The sequence below is a fragment of the Gouania willdenowi genome (genome assembly GCF_900634775.1).
Source record: "Gouania willdenowi chromosome 24 unlocalized genomic scaffold, fGouWil2.1 scaffold_320_arrow_ctg1, whole genome shotgun sequence".
In the NCBI taxonomy this organism is placed as follows: Eukaryota; Metazoa; Chordata; class Actinopteri; order Blenniiformes; family Gobiesocidae; genus Gouania; species Gouania willdenowi.
In genome coordinates, this window is record NW_021144848.1 from 739,278 (window position 1) to 759,268 (window position 19,991).

Sequence of the window (19,991 nt, forward strand, 5' to 3'; positions counted from 1 at the left end):
CTTAAACTATCTTCCTCTCTCTCACTCGTTTGCCTGTGCGTCGGTCTGGTGCTACACCAGGTCTTCAGCGAGGATTGGCTCTGGCCGCACACGTGACTCTAGCTCACCATTGTGATTGGCGCCGGAGCAGAGCTGTGCAGTGAAATATATATAGATGGTGCACTAGCGCCCCCTCACACTGAGGTCAAAAGCTGAATAGGTTTCACTTCTGTGTGAACATGAATGTGCCGTCCTGGCGAAATCTAATTAAAAGAAATGACCAAATTACTCCAAAATAACAGATTCACACACTTGGGGTTTTTGGATGCCGTTGACTAAGTTTCAGGTCAGGGAGATATTTGCTCCACAAACACAGACACACAGAACTTTCTTGCTTTTTTTGGTAGATGTTAGTGTTTTTGTTACTAATTTGCTCGTTTCACGTGGCTTTTAAAGACCCTCCAGCTGATTTCCCAGGAGATTCCTGCCATACGTCACAATGCAATGAACTATGGGTAATTCCCATGTTACTATGGGAATTACGGTTGGGGTCGGTGGCGGGGTGCGCTTGGTCCTTGGCTTCATGGGGCTTTCTCGGGTGTGTGTGTGGGGGGAGGCCTGGTAGTAGTGGTTCTTGCACAAACACTGGTCATGGATGCATCGCGATGAGCTGTATGATAAACTCGTACTGGGCTTAACTTTAGACACGTTGATCCCAAACACCTGTTTTAGGTTTTACCACTCACTCCTTCCCCCTGTCCACAGCCACCACCTTTATACCAAAGCTTCACACCATACTGACTTGATTACACAACACAATATGCACAACTACAACCTCACATCTCACTCTCGCTTTAAAATGATCAACTCTTCCCCGCCCCTTTCCATTTCCTATCCTGACTCCATCCTCCCTGTTCCCTTCCCCCTCCCCTAGGTGTAACACTGCCCTCTCTTTTTATATCGTCCCATTAATAAAGTGTTTCTTATCCTTCTTTAAAGATTGCACTTCTTGTAGTGTTGACCTTTGACAGCATGTGCAAAATAGAAAACAGGAAAAAAAGGAGTTGCACTATAGTGTTAACCTAAAACAACAAATATCACCATGAAAAAATAATATGTAGAGATATTTAGAGGCAGAGTACTGCCATATTCATTGTTTCTTAACAGGGAAACACGTAGAGTTTAATGATGTTGGCTCAACTAGTCTGAGACACTCTGATGGTCTGTCCTTCTTCTATCCTATTCTGTTCACTAACCCAACCAGTCAAAGCAGATGTTCTCCACCTCTGAACCTGGTTCTGCTGGAGATGTATTCCAATAAAAAATATTTGTTCATGTGGATCTTGTTGGGTTTTTTCTTTCTTATTATCAACTTTATATTTTGTTCAGCGACTTCAGATGACTTTGTTGTATTTTGTGCTATATAAATAAAGTTGAATTGAACGATTCAGCCATGACTACACACTTGAATAACTATACTGTATGTATATCTAAAAACAGATACATTCAATATGAGTAAATAGATTCTTTATTTGTGAAGGTGATACAGAGTAGTTTAAGTAACAAACACTGTCAGAGTCACATAAACATTAGTAAAATCTAATTCATCACATTTACCTACAGCTTTAAAAAACATTGTACTACAAAGTAAAACAGGTTACAGCTACAATGACTTTTATTTAACTACACTGATCAGATAACAGAATTAGAAATATTAAAGTTTATATTTAATTAAAACAGGTGCATTGGGACTATCATCAGCTTAGCTACAATACTGACATCACATTGTCCACCAGGAGGCGACAAAGGCAGGCTTTCACATTTGGAGATGCATCCTTCATCCATCCATTTTCACACCCGCTTGTTCCTGTTTGTCAGGGTCTGCCGGTGATTATCATGTGTCCTTCATTTCCATCTCATCGTGTGCTCCAGTTTCTCTGTTCACAGCTCGTGTGGAGCTCCAGGATTCTTCTAGAAACATAGGGTGCACAGAAAGCTGCGTCTCCAGTCGTCTGAATCCCCTGGAGGATCCGGTTCTCATCAAACACAGCAACGACAACCATCACGAGGCTTCCAGCAGTGTTTGGGTAAAGTAAAGTGCTGAGTCATCACTCCTGTTGAGTTGGTGCCTTCAGGTATGTGTGCTATGTTCACAATGAGAACAACCAGTCAGTCAGGCCCGACACGCATGCACACACGCACGCACGCAGGCACACACACACGCACGCACGCACACGCACACACACACACACTACAGTGTGTTTCACCTTCAACACACTATAATTTCAGATAGAATCTAGGTCTAAGGAAGCTGATTGGTTTTGTTTTGGTGGTTTTGTTGATTTTTTTTTTCCCAGCGTGTCACTTGTATTCATTAGTTTGTTCCAGTGTCACTGGTATTCGTTAGTTATTTCCCAGTGTGTCAATGGAAATTATTAGCATCATCATAGGAGGAAACGTCCTGCTCAAAGTAATCCTCCAGCCTCCACAGCAGCGTTTCAAACGTGGGGCGCTCCTGTTCCTTCCCGTTCCAACACTCCGTCATCATGTGATACATGAACTTTGGACACTTGAGAGGACACGACATCCTGTGGCCTTCAGGTACCTGCTGAATCACCTGGTAGTTGGTCATGGCTGCGAACAATCAAACACAGAGAGGAGAACAAAGATTGAAATTGATATTAACAACTTTTATTAAAAAGGTTGTGTTACACATTAGGAATCAGTCACACATTAGTTACTATCAGGCAGACTAAGGGTGCGTCCCTCCTATCTCCTTTCCTATCTCCTTTTCCTTAACACCCGGAAGTGTTTAAGTGGCAGCCATGATAAGGAGCGTTCCATTTCTCTTTAAGCTAAGGAAAGGAGGCTCAATGCATCCTTTATAACCTCCTTTAGCCTAGGAAACACTGATGTATCCTTTACCAAAGGAGACCACATAATGCTGACCCACAATTCATTGCGGCGACAACATTTAAAGAGACGCGCACATGGAAACTAATGATGACTGACAAGGGACACATCTCATGTAAAGCCCTACTGTAGATCCTCTGTACGCAGCCATGTGCCATTGTCCTTATTTTCAGTTTTACCTAGGAACCACATGTGTTTTTTTTGTAATAATTTGTAATAATTGCAGAGAATGTCTGTGATGTTAATCCTGTGTTAATCGGCCATGTCAGTAATTTGTAAGGTAAAAATATGTATATATATACATATATATATATGACTATATTTTGCTGAACTCTGAGGTCCTGTGATAATACTAATCTAATGCTTATAGGCATCTCTGTGATTTGTACAGAAATGGGCGGGATCTGAGGCATGATTACGCATTGTTTTGTTTCTGGTGTCATGGTCTCAGTTCAACTCATACTGAGATCGATCGATAATCAGCATATATGCTCATAATCGATCTCAGTACGAGGTAAACTCAGACCGTGACACCAGGACGCATGTTTGTTAACATTTGGCATAGAATAGAGGCTGCAAAATCTTTTGGGTCCCGGGCCAGCAAAACCTTGTCGGCCCATAATGTACGGCAACAATAAGAGAAGGCTGAAGACAAGGAGCAATGTTAGATCACGTCCTGCTTTGTTTTCTGTTTGTAGCCTTTATTTAATACAGCTGGATAGCGCTCAGACAAACCCAGTGCAGCTGTGCGGCTTTTCTGACGGGAGAATAGAGCCCTATGTGATTATGGTATTTTACTCAAAACAAAGCAGCATCTGTAATGGTTCCGTCACGTGTGACGAAATCATCACACACGAGGGAAAGTGAAAGTGATTGAATGAAGACCCTCCTGGATGATTAAGGGGTTTGAAAACAAAGGAGACACTGGCAGAAACTTGGAACGTAAAGGTATCGTTTCCATCATCACCTCATGTCTCCATGACAACAGACAGAATAAAGCTCAGAGTCAGCATGGGACCATGGGATGTGCACCTTCAGTCATTTACTGATTAGATGCTGTTCTGTTTTCTTTTTTTATTATTTCTAGGAGGAAACGTTTCTCATTCTTTCAATGATTGAGAGATTTTAAGAATGTTTAGATTTTTTAAGGACAGATTATTAATATCTATAATAACAGTGAATGCCTTCAGTCATTTTTTAAGTCTTTGTTATAAAGAGAGAAATTAATGTTTAAACCTTATAGATAATAACTTTTTTTATCTACTATATTGTATTTTGCCATTACAAAGTAGATTCAAAACCAGGTCAAGTGACTATATGTCCTCTTTTTTGGTAATCAAAGTATGGTATATACTCTATGTTTGATAGGATATCAGGAATTTTAAGAGCCTGTAATGAGTTTGATTAGAGATAAGACGAGGAAACAGATGCAGAAATGCATAAACCCAAAAACAAAAACATGATCTGCCATGAATCAACAGATTTCTATCAGTGGAGTGACTCAGCAGCTCTTACTAGGGTACGGCATCTGTCCAAAGGTCATGATCTCATAGAGCAGGATTCCAAAGGACCAAACGTCTGATTTGATGGTGAACTTGTTGTATCTGATCACTTCTGGGGCCGTCCATCTCACCGGAAATTTGGTCCCATCTTTGATTTCGTAGACATTCTCATTCTGGAAACACACAATAAAGACATTTACTTTGCAACGTGGAGCAAAAGTAGGAAGATGATACTTTATATTTGTTATGATACGTGTTCATCCATCAACACAGTAAAGGAAGGATTGAAACAAAGCGGTTAGTGGTTCACGTCTCTGACAGAATTAGAATTAGGTTAGTTTTCACAGTAATTAATACTTGTCAAAAGGTATTTTAGTTTTTTAACCAATCTGTGTCCATAGAATGTGTTTCTACAAGTGTTTTCCAAACAGCTCAGAAACTGTTGGGGTCTTTTCACAGCCACTGACCATAGATCAGGGGTTCTCACACATTATTCTTCATTTTTAATCCAAGTTCCCCCTTTGTCCGTCTATCACATTTTGCTCAGAATTCAGTAAAAAACAACTATAAATCATAATGATGGAATGAATGAGTGATAACACACATTTTAAATAATCTCATTTTGTAAAAAAGTGGAAAGAAACAGTATTTAGTGCCTCCTGGATAAATGTGTCACCTACGGTCATCTCCCTCCTGATGTGGAACTCATTTCTGTATGTTCTTTTTATTATTTCATACATTTTTCTCTTATTTTGTGTGTTTCTGTTGTTATTTTTGTGTATTTTGTAGTAATCTTGTGCAGTTTTGTTTTTTCTTAGTTGTGGTTTTGTGCGTTGCTGGTGAGTATTTTTTTTTCTTAGTGCATGTGTTTTTCATTTTCTATATTTTGTCGTTGTTTGTCTGTTCATATTTATAATTCAGTATATTTTCTCTAATTTTGTGTTTTTGTTGTTGTTTAGTGAGTTGCTGGTAATATTTAGTATGAATATCATTTTAACTAAAATAAACACCTCTCTCTCCCTCTAGTACTCTAAGGGTACACGTGCCCCCATTTGAGAAACACTACCATAGAGGATATAGAGGATTGGTTCACAGATGCAGTATTCTGCAGACATGCGTCACATCCAGCCCTAGGTATAAGTTTGTGTGGCCCCCAAAGTAAATGCACAAAATCAGTTAAAAAAAAAAAAAAAGTACATAAAAGGACAACTAAAATACTAAAGTACACAAAATTATTCATTACTCGTAACACACACACAAAAAAACTGCACAAAATGAGAAAATAATGCACAAAATGACAACATAAACACACAAATTAGTTAAAAGTTGACAGGAATTTTGATAATGTGGCCCTTGGGTTAGATCATGTGTCAAACTGAAGGCCCGGGGGCCAAATGCGGCCCTTTAGAGCATCCAATTTGGCCTACAGGAAAATTGAAACCACAACATTTGCAGAGTTTCCAGTGTTCCCACACTTATATCACATGATGGCAGTTCATTTTAAACTCAAATTGTTGAAAAAAAGTCATCAAATTAAATAAAATAGCTCTGTAATGTATAATATTATTCTGTTTTTATTGTAAAGTGTGGATGGTTGGATGGCCTGAAAGGCACTTTAAATAAAAAGAATTATCATTATCATTATTATTATTATTAGATGTTTGACACCCCTGGATTAGACAATCATTTCTGTGTCACCATCTCTACACTACAGTTGAAGAAACATGCAGGAATCTAATAAAGTTGATATAACAACAGGGACATAATGTATTGTTGGACATGACGCATCATTTATGAGGGGGCGGGGCATGGGACATGTGGGACATGTGATCCATGATCCTTTCTGTCATCTCCTTTCAAAGCACTAATTTCCTCCTTCACTCAGTAAAATCGTTCTGTACAATTCAAAGACGTTCTTTGCTTGGTCCTACTCACCATGAAAACCCTGGCCAGACCAAAGTCTGCTACCTTGCAGATATTGTTCTCCCCCACCAGGACGTTCCTGGCTGCCAGATCCCTGTGAATGTAGTTCTGAAGCTCCAGGAAGGACATGCCTGATGCCACCTGTGCAGCCATCTCAATCTGGTCCGAGAAGCTCAACGTGGAGCCTTTATCCTCTGTGAAGAAACAGGAAATGTTTAACTTTAAAGGAGGAAACATGGAGCATCACATGAAGAAACATGGACATCACAGGAGGAAACATGGAGCATCAAAGGAGGAAACAGAGCATCATAGGGGGAAACACAGAGCATCAAAGGAAGAAACATGGAGCATCAAATTAGGAAACATTAAGCATTGAGCATCAAAGGAGAAAACACAGAGCAACAAAGGAGGAAACATGGAGCATCAAAGGAGGAAACACAGAGCACCAAACGAGAAAACACAGAGCAACAAAGAAGGAAACATGGAGCATCAAAGGAGGCAACACAGAGCACCAAAAGAGTAAACAGAGCAACAAAGGAGGAAGCACAGAGCATCAAAAGAATAAACATGGAGCATCACAGGAGGAAATACGGAGCATCAAAGGAGGAAACAGTGTGTGTCCTTGAACCTTTGCACTTTGCTTATCCAGCTGGTAGAGGATGGTGGACGCAAAACTAAATCTAAATAAAAAAATTAAAAACAAAGCATTTGGAGAAGCCAAAGTCCCATGATTCACTCTTATTTGCTGACTTTTCCTCAGCTTTTAACAAGATGCAACTTATTGATCACCTTTCTACTCTTTTAAAAACTAGCTGATCAGTTTTTATTGTTGATTATGAACTGTTGAATACAAAAGAGCAGGTGTTTGTTAATGGAGTCATGTGACGTCCTGTGCTCGTATTCACAAAGCATCCTGAGGCTAAAAGTAGCTCTGAGTACTTCTTAGAAAAAATCTAGGAAAATTCTTAGAAAGTGTCTCAGAAAAATATTAGCATTCCTTCAATTCTAAGATTTTCTGAGAATTGTCCCTTAGTTAGATAAAAGCGTCTTAGAGTCCTGAGGTGAAAAGCTATTAAGAGGTGGGGGAGGAGCTTTAAGAAGTCTAAGATTGTCTTAAACAGAGAAATGGCAGAAGAACCAAAAACATCAAATACTGTAAGTGGTAAAATTACCACGTGGGCAGCAATTATACAATAAATAAATCAATATAATAATCAGCATGTGAACAAGGTTCAAACATTTGAAATCTGTGTAACAATTAATTTCATTTAGCTAAGTTTCATCATCATGACATAACATGTATTTCACTATTACACATTTTTTAATGCAGTCCCAGTTAAATGATTGGTTATTTTAATATCCATTCATTACTTGACGCAATCACAGCTCTTAGAAGACTGCGTCATACAAACGTTAACAAAACAGTTGGTACCATTCAGTGAAAGGAGGAAAATCACACAATGGTCACTGAAATAATTTGAAACTGAAAAGAAAAAGACTGAAAATGATTTGAACATAGGGACATGTTAAACTAGGTGTCTCAAGACATTAGAAAGAAACTTATAGACACGCATGTCAAAGGTAAAGGCTGTAAAATCATCTCCAAGCAGCTTGATGTTCCTGTGATTACTGTTGCACATGATATTTAGAAATTTAAGGTCCACAGGACTGTAGCCAACCTCTATGGACGTGACTGCAAAAGGAAAATTGTTAAAAAATGTAAGAGACGAATAATACGAATGATAACCAAAGAGATTAGAGATTAGATGTGAACTCCAAAGTCAAGGTACATCAGTATCAGATCGACCCACTCGTCACTGTTTGAGCCAAAGTGGGCTTAATAGGACAACACTCTTGAAAGAAAATTTAAAAACTGGAGTAGGGATGCACCGAAATGAAAATTTGAGGCCGAAGCCAAATAAATTATAGCTTGGCCGAATATAGAATATTTAATGCGGTTGTTAAGTTTTTCACTATTTTTTTTAATAGTGCATAAAAAGTCTAGAATACATTTTAGACATGTTTTTTTTAAAGAAAGTAAATGTTTATTGAATATTATGACATTTTTTAAATATTCCAGTAGCCTTTGCTTTTCATAAAAAAGCACAACATTAAAGGGGAGGTATGATGAAAAAAATCACTTTCTAATGGTTTATCTACAGTGATAAACATCTTTTTAGCCTCATTCAGAGGGACAAAAATACAAAAGTTCTGTTTCCTCCTCCCTTGTTATTCCATATTTTGTACAGTCAGCTCCAAACAGGACAGTTGGATTTTGTCCACGTAGGCAGGTGACGTCACCTAGAATGTGAGCTCCTCCCTCTCCAACTATCTAACAGCTAAAATAACACTGCAGTTTAATATAGAATATATATTATACTTTATTGCCATATATGTACTGTAAATACAAACTGCTCTACTTTTTCTGCTGCTGATCGTGTTGGGAGTCACTGCTTGCAGCCACAGACCCAGTTTACACACATCAGCTGTTAGCACTCCATGCTAATGCTACACCAGTCTATGCAGCAAGACTCGGTGTAGTGTAAGGAGGAAACGATGGGGATGTTTACGAATTTGTGGATCACGGCGCTAACAACGGACTCGGTTGTGGAATTGGACGGTTTACGTGGTGATGGACGACGGAGAGCGTCTGGCTGTGTTTGTGTGTGGAAAGGAGGAGCTGCTGCTCCTGCTGCTGTGCTCCTACAACAGCGCACAAACTTTTCCGACTCTAAATGACTGCACGTTGTTTGATTGCATGTGGAAGGAGATGAAACATGCAGTCTGGAGAAGACACCCTTCAAATCTGAGCAGTTTGCTCACGAGGAATGGAACCAAATACGGTACCTGTCGACAGGTGCAAAAGTCTCATTGAGAGTTACAGACATCAACTGATTGTAGGATTGGTCAGGTTTTTCTTTCTTTAACAAAAGCGTACCAACATTTTTGTCCAACCACAGTAAGATCAAAGTTTCTGTTCCTCCTTCCTCAGAGTTGCTCTCAGAAACTTCCTGAATCACTTTTAAGCCAAGATTCCTTGCTAGGAATGTTTAGGCTAAGTTAGGAGCTCTCTGAGAGACTCTGAGAAGCTTTGTGAGTACAGGCACTGATGTCTAACACAGGGCTGCAACAGCTGAGACCCTCACCACATCTCACCTCCATCGAGCATCCATTTCACTCGCTAAAGAAAACATGAAAGCAGAAAAATCCAGAAATAAAAGGCGACTAAACACAGCTGCAATAAAGGAAATGGTTCCACAGGCAGTCATTGGGATTCCACAAAAAGACGTGAGGACTTACTCTGGAGGTACTCCAAAAGGCTTCCGTTCTTCATCAGCTCAGTGATGATGTAGATGGGCTCCTCCATGGTGCACACCGCGTACAGCTGGATCAGCTTAGCATGTCTGAGCCGCTTCATGATCTGAGCCTCCCTCAGGAAGTCCTCAGCATCCATGGAACCTGACACACACATTAACACTTCAGAATGGAATGAACAACATGTAGATCACACAAATTGAGGATGCATCCAAAAGGTCCCTCCTATCTCCTTTCCTATCCACTTTTCCTTCACCCCCGGAAGTGTTTAGGTGGCGGCCATGATAAGGCCGCTCATGAAGCTGAGGAAAGGAGGCTCAGTGCTTCCTTTATAACCTCCTTTAGCCTAGAAAACACTGATGCATCCTTTACCAAAGGAGACCACATAATACTGACCCACAATTCATTGCGGTGACAACATTTAAAGGGACCCGCTCATCAGAGCGTTCAGGGAAAATGGACGCAGATCATGTACGTTAATAACTTTAAATAATCTAAAACCCATATCTTATGATCTGCAGGTATATTATCACATTATAACTGACATAAAACAGAGGAAAAATAGATCAGAGACATTTTTAGCCATATTATATTTTATTCAACATATTTCATTGACCGAGGAATGCTTTGTGTGGTTGTACATATGTATGTCTACAACGTTTTGTAGGCCTATATCTGGCATAAATGTAACAATTTCATAAAATCCTACTTATTTTAGATTAATGTTGATTAGTGAGTGGAAGGTGAGCGTGAGCAAACATTCTCAATGTGACGTTCTTTTAGTTTCTCTTTAGTTCCTCGTAGCCTGGTAGCCTCTTTTCCTTTGACTTACATTCAAACCTTGCGATATTTTAGATTATATCAGCGGTTAGAGGCGCAGGGGAAGTGTTATAAATGCGCTTTTAGTTCTTCATTTTCAGAAAACACACGAACAGAAATTACAAACAAATATACAAAGAAACAACAAAATGATTCCAAAAACACACAAATTATGCTTAAAACATAAAACAACAAAAACACACAGAAACAGTCAACAACTAAAATACACAAAATTATTCCAAAAACACACAAAACAAAAGAACCTTAAAACAAAGAACAGCAAAAACACACAAAATAACACAGAAAATGATTCCAAAAACACACAGAATGACTGAAAAACTACAATCAACAACTACAGAATACAACAAAAATATACAGAATGAAAAATATATATACTAAACAATAAGAAAAAATACATACAATGACTCAGACAAACACAAGCTCTTCGCTGTGTCCTGTGTTAATGCTATAATTGGGCATTATTGTAATGCTGACATGAATGTTGATCATGTGACCCTACCATACATTTATTATTTTGGTTTGTTTGGGATAAAATCCTAAAATAAGAAAAGCAGGTTCCTGAGTGAATGTCTTTTAAAGTTTGAGTCACTGCTCACAGTTACAATAATTATATATAATTATGCCAATGTCCAATGTTTATGGTAAATTGAATTAATTATTGACAATGGATGATTTAAACCTTTGCACCCGTTACAAAGAGTCACATGTCATGAGCTAAATATGACATAGAACAAATGTAAAAAACTACTTTACAGGTATTGATAGCACAGCGGGACAACATCTATTGATAGATTTGTCATAAAATGTGATAATGGTCAGCATCTGTGTTGTTTTTTCTGTTGTTAGATTTTTTGTGCAATGTTTGCCTTTGTTGACATGTAGAGCAATCCAAACTAAAGCACCAGCAGACCTCCCTAAGAAATGTATGAAAAACTTTACTGTTAGAGGAAACATCTCGTTTTCCAGTAATATTGAAAAAGCAATGTGTGCTGTTTGAAATGTGTTAAAGGGGTTAAAAAGGTTAAAGGTTAAAAAAAATCCCTTTATAATGGTTTTGCTACGGTGACAAACATCCTTTTAGCCTCATTCAGAGGGCCACAGAGGAAAAAGTTCTGTTTCCTCCCTCCTTTGTTATTCCACATTTTGTAAAAAGTCAGTTCCAAACGGGTGAGCTGGATTTTGCCCGGCAGGTGACATCACCTACCAGAAACTCCTCCTACTGACAATCCTCTCTCCTCCGAACATGGACATAATACATGCCTCCTCAAATGTGAGCTCCTCCCTCTCCAACTATCTAACAGCTAAAACAAACACAGCCGTTTAATATAGAATATATATTATACTTAATTGCCATACATGTAAATGCAAACTGCACTACTTTTTCTGCTGCCGATCGTGTGTGAACAATGACCGTGCTTGGAGCCACGGCCATTGTTTACACACATCAGCTGTTAGCACTCCGTGCTAATGCTACATCAGCTTATGCAGCAAGACCCGACATTGCTTGTGAACTGAAGAGGAAAAAAATGAAGATGTTTACGGATTCGTGGCTCACAGCGCTAACAACTGACTTGGTTGTGGAATTAGACGACTTCCAACTTTTACACGGTGACGGACAACGGAGAGCGGTAAGGAGAGAGTGTCTGGCTGTGTTTGTGTGCGGAGAGGAGGAGCTGCTGCTGCTGCTCGGATTCTGCAGCACCACGCACACACTTTTCTGAATCAAGATCACAACAGCTGCTTAAATAGCCATGTGTTTGACTGTAATGTGCAGTTTTTTGGCTGAAAACAATAACAAAAGTGTGTGCATAGCAAAAGGTCATCGCTAGTGTGGTGTATATATATATATATATATATATACAAGAAAGGCTAAAGGTTACAATACAGGTCGTTGTTACCTATCGAGCTCTAACATGACATTAGATTTGATGAGGAGGTAAACGCAACATAATGGAAAGATGACGTATGATTAATAAAGTCCAGAGGAAGCCGGTGTGAAGACCGTGGTTTTAAGTCCACTTGATGCGGTGATTTCCTAAAGTGACTCATACCAAAGGAGTTCCATTTAAAAGCAGCGGTGGTTTAAACCTGCTGGTCCTGTTCAGGGTCACGAGGCTCCAGCAGAGTTTCTCTTCCTCAAGTCACTTCCACTGAAATATTTCAATTTTTAAAGAACTGAAGATTAAAATGTGTCCCATTCCAGATTCAATCAATTATGATTTAAAATGTGTTACAGTTACTAATATGAAAGAGGAGTTTCTACTGTATATTAGTTAAATAAAGTGGTAATTGGTTTAGTATTTCTGAATTTGCAGTGGAACAACAGAGCAGGACAATGACAAAAGGAGGCGTGGTTTCCCACCATAGTTAGCCAATAGAAGCTCTTAGTGACGTCACTCTTAGAACAAATCTTAGAATTTTAAGATTTTTCTTAGAATTTTCCCTTACTGAGATAAAGGTAATTCACAAAGCATCTTAGGCCCTACGAGAGCTCCTAAGGTGAAAAACTGTTAGGAGTGAGGAGGACTTTTAAGAAGCCTAAAATTGTCTTAAACAGACAGAAAACGAACATATACTATCTGTATGTTAAACGACGGTGATCTAATAACAAGCTACGGGTTTGATTGTGCAGGGATCATGTTTGTGGTTGACTTGATGGGTGTACTTTTCACACAGCGTAACGTAATAGCAGAGTGCTTGGTCACTCTACCGTACTTTCACAGCCTTGTATTGTTGCGTGATTTGTTCGCTCCCTGTGACGTTCACCCACTGAACAGTTCAGGAAATGATCATATATAATTCTAAACATTCATACAATTATTAATATCAAATAAAGTGATGTTTGAGACCAACTTTGGTTGTGTGCTGTAATCTCTGGCCTCGCTTTACAGCTGTAGCAGAGCTTCTCACACTGACACACAGAAAGGGAACAATGTGTTGATGTGTGATCAGGACTCAGTTTCCCTCTTATCACTCTTTTATTTCACCACCAATCACAGTAATCACTGACAGCTGCATCTGCGTTTTTTTGGCATCATTTGGTCAAAAATGTATAATTATCTTTGAGCATATTGTAATGTGTTCTGAGTGGACGGTGAATCTCATCTCCTTCTCCTGGCCCTTTAAATGAAGTTTATAAATACAAGGGCGTGATGTTCCTGGAGTCTGGATGTCAGCCAATCAGAGATCTTTCTACTAACACTTGTGCTCCATGAGCTGTTTTGGGCTTTTCTATTGGCTGCTCATCTGAAGTCAGGTGCGTTCAGGGTAGTAAACATGCATTTGCGGATGTTCCAGCAGAAATCTCCATCACAGCGTTAGGTAAGACAGTTAGACGGCAAAACAAGCAGAAGAAGACAGACCGAGGTGGAGAAAAAAACAGAATAGTCACAAACACTGAGAAGGAATGGACCGCTTTCCCTTTGCGTCCTCACCGACCCTCCGTGACTGCCGAGGGTCCGCCACACACACACACTGGTGTCAGAGAGAGAGCAAGAACAGATGGGATAAACTGTGTGTAAACCTAAGAGAAGCTTATTTACGGTAAATTCCTTTTACAGTCTGAATGTGGACCTGAAAATAACATCTGTTGTCAGAGTGTGTGTGGGTGCGTGGCCCTTTAACTGCTCGACCAGTGTGCGGAGGAAGGAAGTTTAAGCTGTTTGGCGTTTTTGAGTGAGTGGCAAAAAACACGTTGCAGCTGTGGAATTAAACCGGAGTCCCATGTAATGACTGCTATGAAGCAAGGGAGTTCCACCATCACCCTGAAACGGACCAAAGTCTCCGGTATGAAAGTGAAAGTAAACGGGAGCGCATCTCTCTGCTAAACAAAAGAAGCGCGCACACACACAGACACACACACACACAGAGACAGACACACACTAACAACAGACGCTGCCTCACTTAGAGCCGGTAGACTAAGTAAGAAGTCCGGTGCTCAGCCGCTCCGCCCTAACCGAGACACAGTTTCACCGTTCACTCGTAGGGTTTCACCTTTGTGCACAAATGTGAGTAAAATAAAGCCGTGTCATGTAAAGCAAACACTCTTTGGTGTAAATGAAACGGATAAACAATGCAATGGGAGCGTCAACAGAAAGTTTCATCAAGACAATGACAATGTCATTGATCGGATTACAGCTGATTACATTAATTACATAAAATACTAAATATCTGCCGATCCGATATAGATATAGATCAGATTGGTGTAATGCCTAATCTCCACTAACACAAGATAACGTCCCTACATTTGTCACTAGTCTCTATGGAGAAAAAAGTTGATAAAAGCATTCACAAAAAATACCGGTAAGGGAGGTTGAGTTTCGGTTTCAAATAGGAGCGGAGAAAGGATTCTACAAACTGCAGCTTTAAAGCAGTCCAAGAATGATCCATTGATTTTACTCTCCATGCATTGCTAGGAGCACAGAGCACTTTTTCATTCTCTAACAACCAAACACAGCTTTTATAAGATGTAGCAACAGGTCAACCACACCTCCTGAGAAAGATCAAGTTTCTGTTCCTCCTTCCTCAGAATTACTCTCAGAAACTTTCTGAATCACTTTTAAGCTAAGATTCCTTGATAGGAATTTTTAGGCTAAGTTAGGAGCTCTCTGAAGGGACTCTGAGAAGCTTTGTGAATACGGTCACAGGTCATCTGGGCTTTCCTGCTGAGGATGTTTTCTCCACGACCTGGATCTGGATAAGTGGCAGATGATGGAAAGAAAGAAATAACTGTATCTAACACTATCCACTAATTCATAAAAGAACAAATAGGAACAAAAGCTACAGTTGAACCGACGGAACAAGTTGGATTCTTTAAAAAGGAGTAACTGGAAGCAGGTAATGTTCCAGGTTCAGTGGAGGTAAAGGAATGATGGCAGCGTAATGAATACAGTGTAAGGACTACTAAGAACTACCAGCCGGTAAATAAAGCCTAATAAAACTTCGTAAAACAATAACCAGGAATAAATATTTGCTCCTGGGCTGAGATAGTAGCTCTAAAAACTGGTACAATGATAACCTTGCTGATATTACAGCCTGTGCATGCAGTACGGGGATGCATTTACTCAGTCTTCAAAATGTTTTCGGGTTTTAGTATCACTCCTGTTTCGGGGCCACACAACCTTTAGACAGATGTCTCCCAAAGCCCTTCCTGTTCCAACTGCTCCTCTCAGAGTGGTGATGTGTCCACGTACCATTTTTGAGGGTCTTCACTGCCACTGATGTGGTGCCGTTCCACAGCCCTTCAAACACTTCTCCAAACTGTCCAGCTCCCAGTTTCCTCAGCAGTTTGATAGTGCTGCGATCGATCTCCCACTGGTCCACTGTGTTGTAGGACAAACCATACGTCTGCGGAGCCTCATTCTGCACACGTTCAATGAGTAGTTGGAAGATGAATCAACAAACTTATCAAATCAGTTGATGTGGTGCTTTCTTTCTCCTGTTTTTTTTTTTTACCTTTTTACACGGCTCACCAAGACGCACACAGAGCCCGTCAGCTTGTTCAGAATAATGCTGCACCAACGTCTTCAGGGTTGGAAAAAGTTCTGGTCTTTGACACAAAGTAGGGACCGTTGTCCAACTTTTTCACTTTGTAATGCTTCACCCTTCCATTGTCTAGAACTGAAAGAAAAGAAAACAGCCAAATAAGTAGAAATTAGAGACTTAATCGTGAATCAAATATAGAATCCATTATTTCATTATTGTGCAGCTGTAGTGCTGAGAGCAGGGACAGAACAAAAACCTTTGGTAAATTAGCCCCTCGAGCTAACAATTCTCTGAAGTTACTAACCATCCAGCGTTGGTGTTGGAGTGTTGAGTTTATTACCATTACAGAAACATGCTCAAATGTTTGGCGGGTTTTTCAGCTCTGCATTCCTTATCACAAATGTGACCTAAACATTTGAAACACAGACTTTGAAATGGGACTATTTTACAGTTTAAGAGCCTGTGTTCCTCCATCTTGAAATCATGTGATTGATGATGTCACACGGCCCCACATCCCATTGTTTCCTATTGGAGTGAAGCAATCAGCCTGCTTTTTAGCTAACCCTAACCCATTTAGCCGCTTTTCAGTCAAAATAACAACTTGTTCTGCTTTTAGTTGATTCTAAATAATCAGGAAAAGATAAAAATACTGATGCAAACCTCTTTTGTTTACAGAAAGAGGATAAAAACAGTTGTGACCCGAAAAGATCTAAAGACAGTCCATGAGTTACGCGCTAACTTCAGCCACCAGTGCACTGTTTAAGGGAAAGTAAAGGTCCCTTAGGAGAGCTCTTCTTCTCTGCTTCATTGTCTACTACCAAACCGCAGAGTTTAAACTTTTGCCCCCCTGTGGTCCCAGATCTTTTCGGGTGAAGCATCCATTAGCATTAGGAGCGAACACATATGTCCTGACTGTAGCATAGCAAAACCTGCGGTTGCTTTTAGTCCGCATTCACAGGTGCACAGCGGAGGTGGGCGCACATACACGCGTCTGTGACCACCATCACCTGAAACGAACAGAAGTCTCTGGTATGAAAACGAAAGTAAACTGGAAAATAAACAAAACAACGCACACAGGCGCTAACAGCAGACGCTGCCCCACTTTTCAGAGTCAGTCGACTGGGCGAGAAGTCCGGGGCTCAGCCGCTCTGCTCTAACCGAGACATTTTTGCCGTTCGCTCATAGGTTTTCACCTTTGTGCACAAGTGTGAGTGAAATAAAGCCGTGTCACGTAAAGCAAACAACTCTTTGGTGTAAATGAGGAATGGCAATAGGAGCATCTATAGAAAGTTTCATCACGACAATGACATCATTGATCGGATCGGTGTAAAGCCTACTAAAAATCTGCTAAAAAAACAATGGGATGTTAACAGTCAGTGGGTCCGTGTGACATCATCAATCACGTGATTTCAAAATGGAGGAACACAAGCTCTAAGACTGTAAAGTAGTCCCATTTTTAAAAGTTAATAAAACTAATATGGTGCATAATATTGTGTTTTGTTAGGCATAGTGCATACATCTTCTAATGAGTAGATTTTAAATTGGTAAAAACAAAGGAGGATCCCTTTAAGAAACAATAAAAAGAATACGGTGAATACTAAACCCAGATCTTCTAAAGAGAACATTCAGTAACGTTTAGGTCAGACTTGTAGAAACAGTGGAGGATCATCATCTTACCAGACAGTGACAGCTCTCCTTTTCTGACTTTCACATTTTCTTACTAGGAACGCTCCATGACGGTTGCCCTCAGCCAGCAGCATCTTCTCAGCATCCTGCCGTTTGGTGTCTGGGAAAATACCATCTACACACCCAGAGGACAACAAACACACAGGAATGAAGACAACACCATCTATCTGAAGCATGACAAGTATTCAAAGTACTGCTGAAGCCTCTCACCAACTGTAAAATAAGGTGTTTATATCATGGTACCCACACTGTTACACACAACCACACTCGACTTGCTGCCAACTCCTACAGTACTTAGTCACCAATTATCCTGATACCAACTACTTACAAATGTCTGTCTTTTTAGAGCTTTATTTTTACCAATCTTAATGTATATTTCTTTTTTATAACCCCAGGACGATTAGCAACCACCACGGTAGAAGCTAACGTGGATCCAATGAACAAATAAACACTGTTCACATACAACCACACACACGCAGCCTCACTTACGGGTTGTTCCATGTCATTTCAACAAATTGTCAGGACATCCTACGCAACCTTTAACCAATTATTCCATGATTATTAAATAGACACACTGTTATTTTTTTGTTTAATCAGATGAATACTAAAAAATTAAACATGTCTGTGGACACATAAAGCCCACTCAAAGGGTAAACACATGTAAACAAAAGGTGGTGGGCTCACATCGCGGACGGAATGCAAAATAGTTTTAAAAAAAACTGGTAAGGGAAAGAAAAAAAATATATATATATATATATATGTGTATATATTTTTTTTTAACTTGAATTTGCAAAAATGAAAATTGTTTTTTGTCTACAAATTTGATAAATCGATTAAATCGATCTTTTGCCCAGCCCTACGCTCGTCCTTATTTTTCTTCCATTTTCAGCTTCTAATATCTCGGGAACTACATCACATAGGAAACTGAGATGTGATACAGTAATACAGCTCCACCTACTCTCTCAGAATATATAAAAATATCTGCTATACATTCTATCTGATGGACATGCCAACTCCTCAAATTGGAAAAAAGTAAGTGTGTGTGTTAAAGTCTGGAACATATGCATATGTCAGCATATGTCTCAGCTCCCTGTAATTTGATCAGCTTTGAGCTATGAACATAGACTGTTCACATCACTAATGATTAGTCACATATATACATTGGTTATTGGTTGAACATGCTCTTGAAATCTGAAAAAATACTTAAAAAAAAAAAAAAAAAAAAAAAAAAAAACTATTTTCATTGGCTCATAACTACATGTGGGAGTGTAAATAAATCCTGATCTCTGTTTTATTTATAGTATAAAGATTACCCTTTCTTGGTATATAAATTAATTTTTCTTTATGTGACTTTTACATTTTTATTTTGGACCTCGACTCTGGGTTATTTCAACACTCACCGAAATCGAAAATCCTTTACATGAGGTCACTGTAGCTTGAAACTGTGTCTTATAATCATTTATTCTTTAGTAGTTTTTCACTAGTAACATAAAAAAAATAATAAAAACCATTGCATCAGAAAAAATTAATTTTTGAAAACATAATATTAATTATGAGCCAATGAAAATAGTAACAAAAAAACATATTTTTTTCAGATTTCAAGAGCGTGTCACCCAAGAACCAATGTATATATGTGACTAATCATTAGTGATGTGAACAGTCTATGTTCATAGCTCTAAGCTGATCAAATTACAGGAAGCTGAGGCATATGTAAAGATGTTTACTGAAGGACCAAACATGTTCCAGACCCAAACTGAAAACCTTTTTTCCAATTTTGAGGAGCTGTCACGTCCACCAGATATGATGTATAGCAGATCTTTTTATATATTCTGAGAGAGTAGGTGGAGCTGTATTATTATATCACTTTTCAGTTTCCTTTGTGATGTAGTTCCTGAGATATGAGAAGCTGAAAATGAAGAAAAATCAATATATACCCTCCTCACTAAATATCTAGTATTAATCACATCAAACTAAATATTTACTGTGTCTATTGAATAATCACGGAACAATTGATAAACATTTCACATTTTGTTTCGACTGAGGTGCGTGCAGTAATGCCATCTCGGCAACTTTCTCACTAAAACTGGCGACTTTTCAGATCTTCTTGGCAACTGTTTAATTTGTCAAAAGCTACTAGCTACAAATGTAGCTACTTTTCCCGGTGTAGAGCCCTATAAAACCTGTTATATTTTTCCCAAATAAATGTTTTTAATTTCGTTTTTTTTTTTCAGAACTATTTATAATTTTTTCAAAGTAAATATGAGTTTTTAACTCCTGTGAGGAAACAAAATAAATAAAAAAAACTCATAATTAAACAAAAATATATGTCAAAAATAAAGAAAGATACGA

At 39.0% G+C, this 19,991-nt stretch overlaps 1 protein-coding gene across 1 annotated transcript; it reads right to left on the minus strand.

Annotated features, from left to right (window-relative positions):
- Window positions 1-1,659: 1,659 nt before the first annotated feature.
- On the minus strand, window positions 1,660-16,529 carry LOC114458308 (tyrosine-protein kinase FRK-like). The gene is given in 8 exon segments (XM_028440714.1): window positions 1,660-2,613; window positions 4,408-4,567; window positions 6,330-6,511; window positions 9,618-9,776; window positions 15,665-15,833; window positions 15,927-16,004; window positions 16,006-16,091; window positions 16,526-16,529. Coding segments are annotated over 8 exon segments (1,050 nt in total). The 3' UTR covers window positions 1,660-2,401.
- Window positions 16,530-19,991: the final 3,462 nt, after the last annotated feature.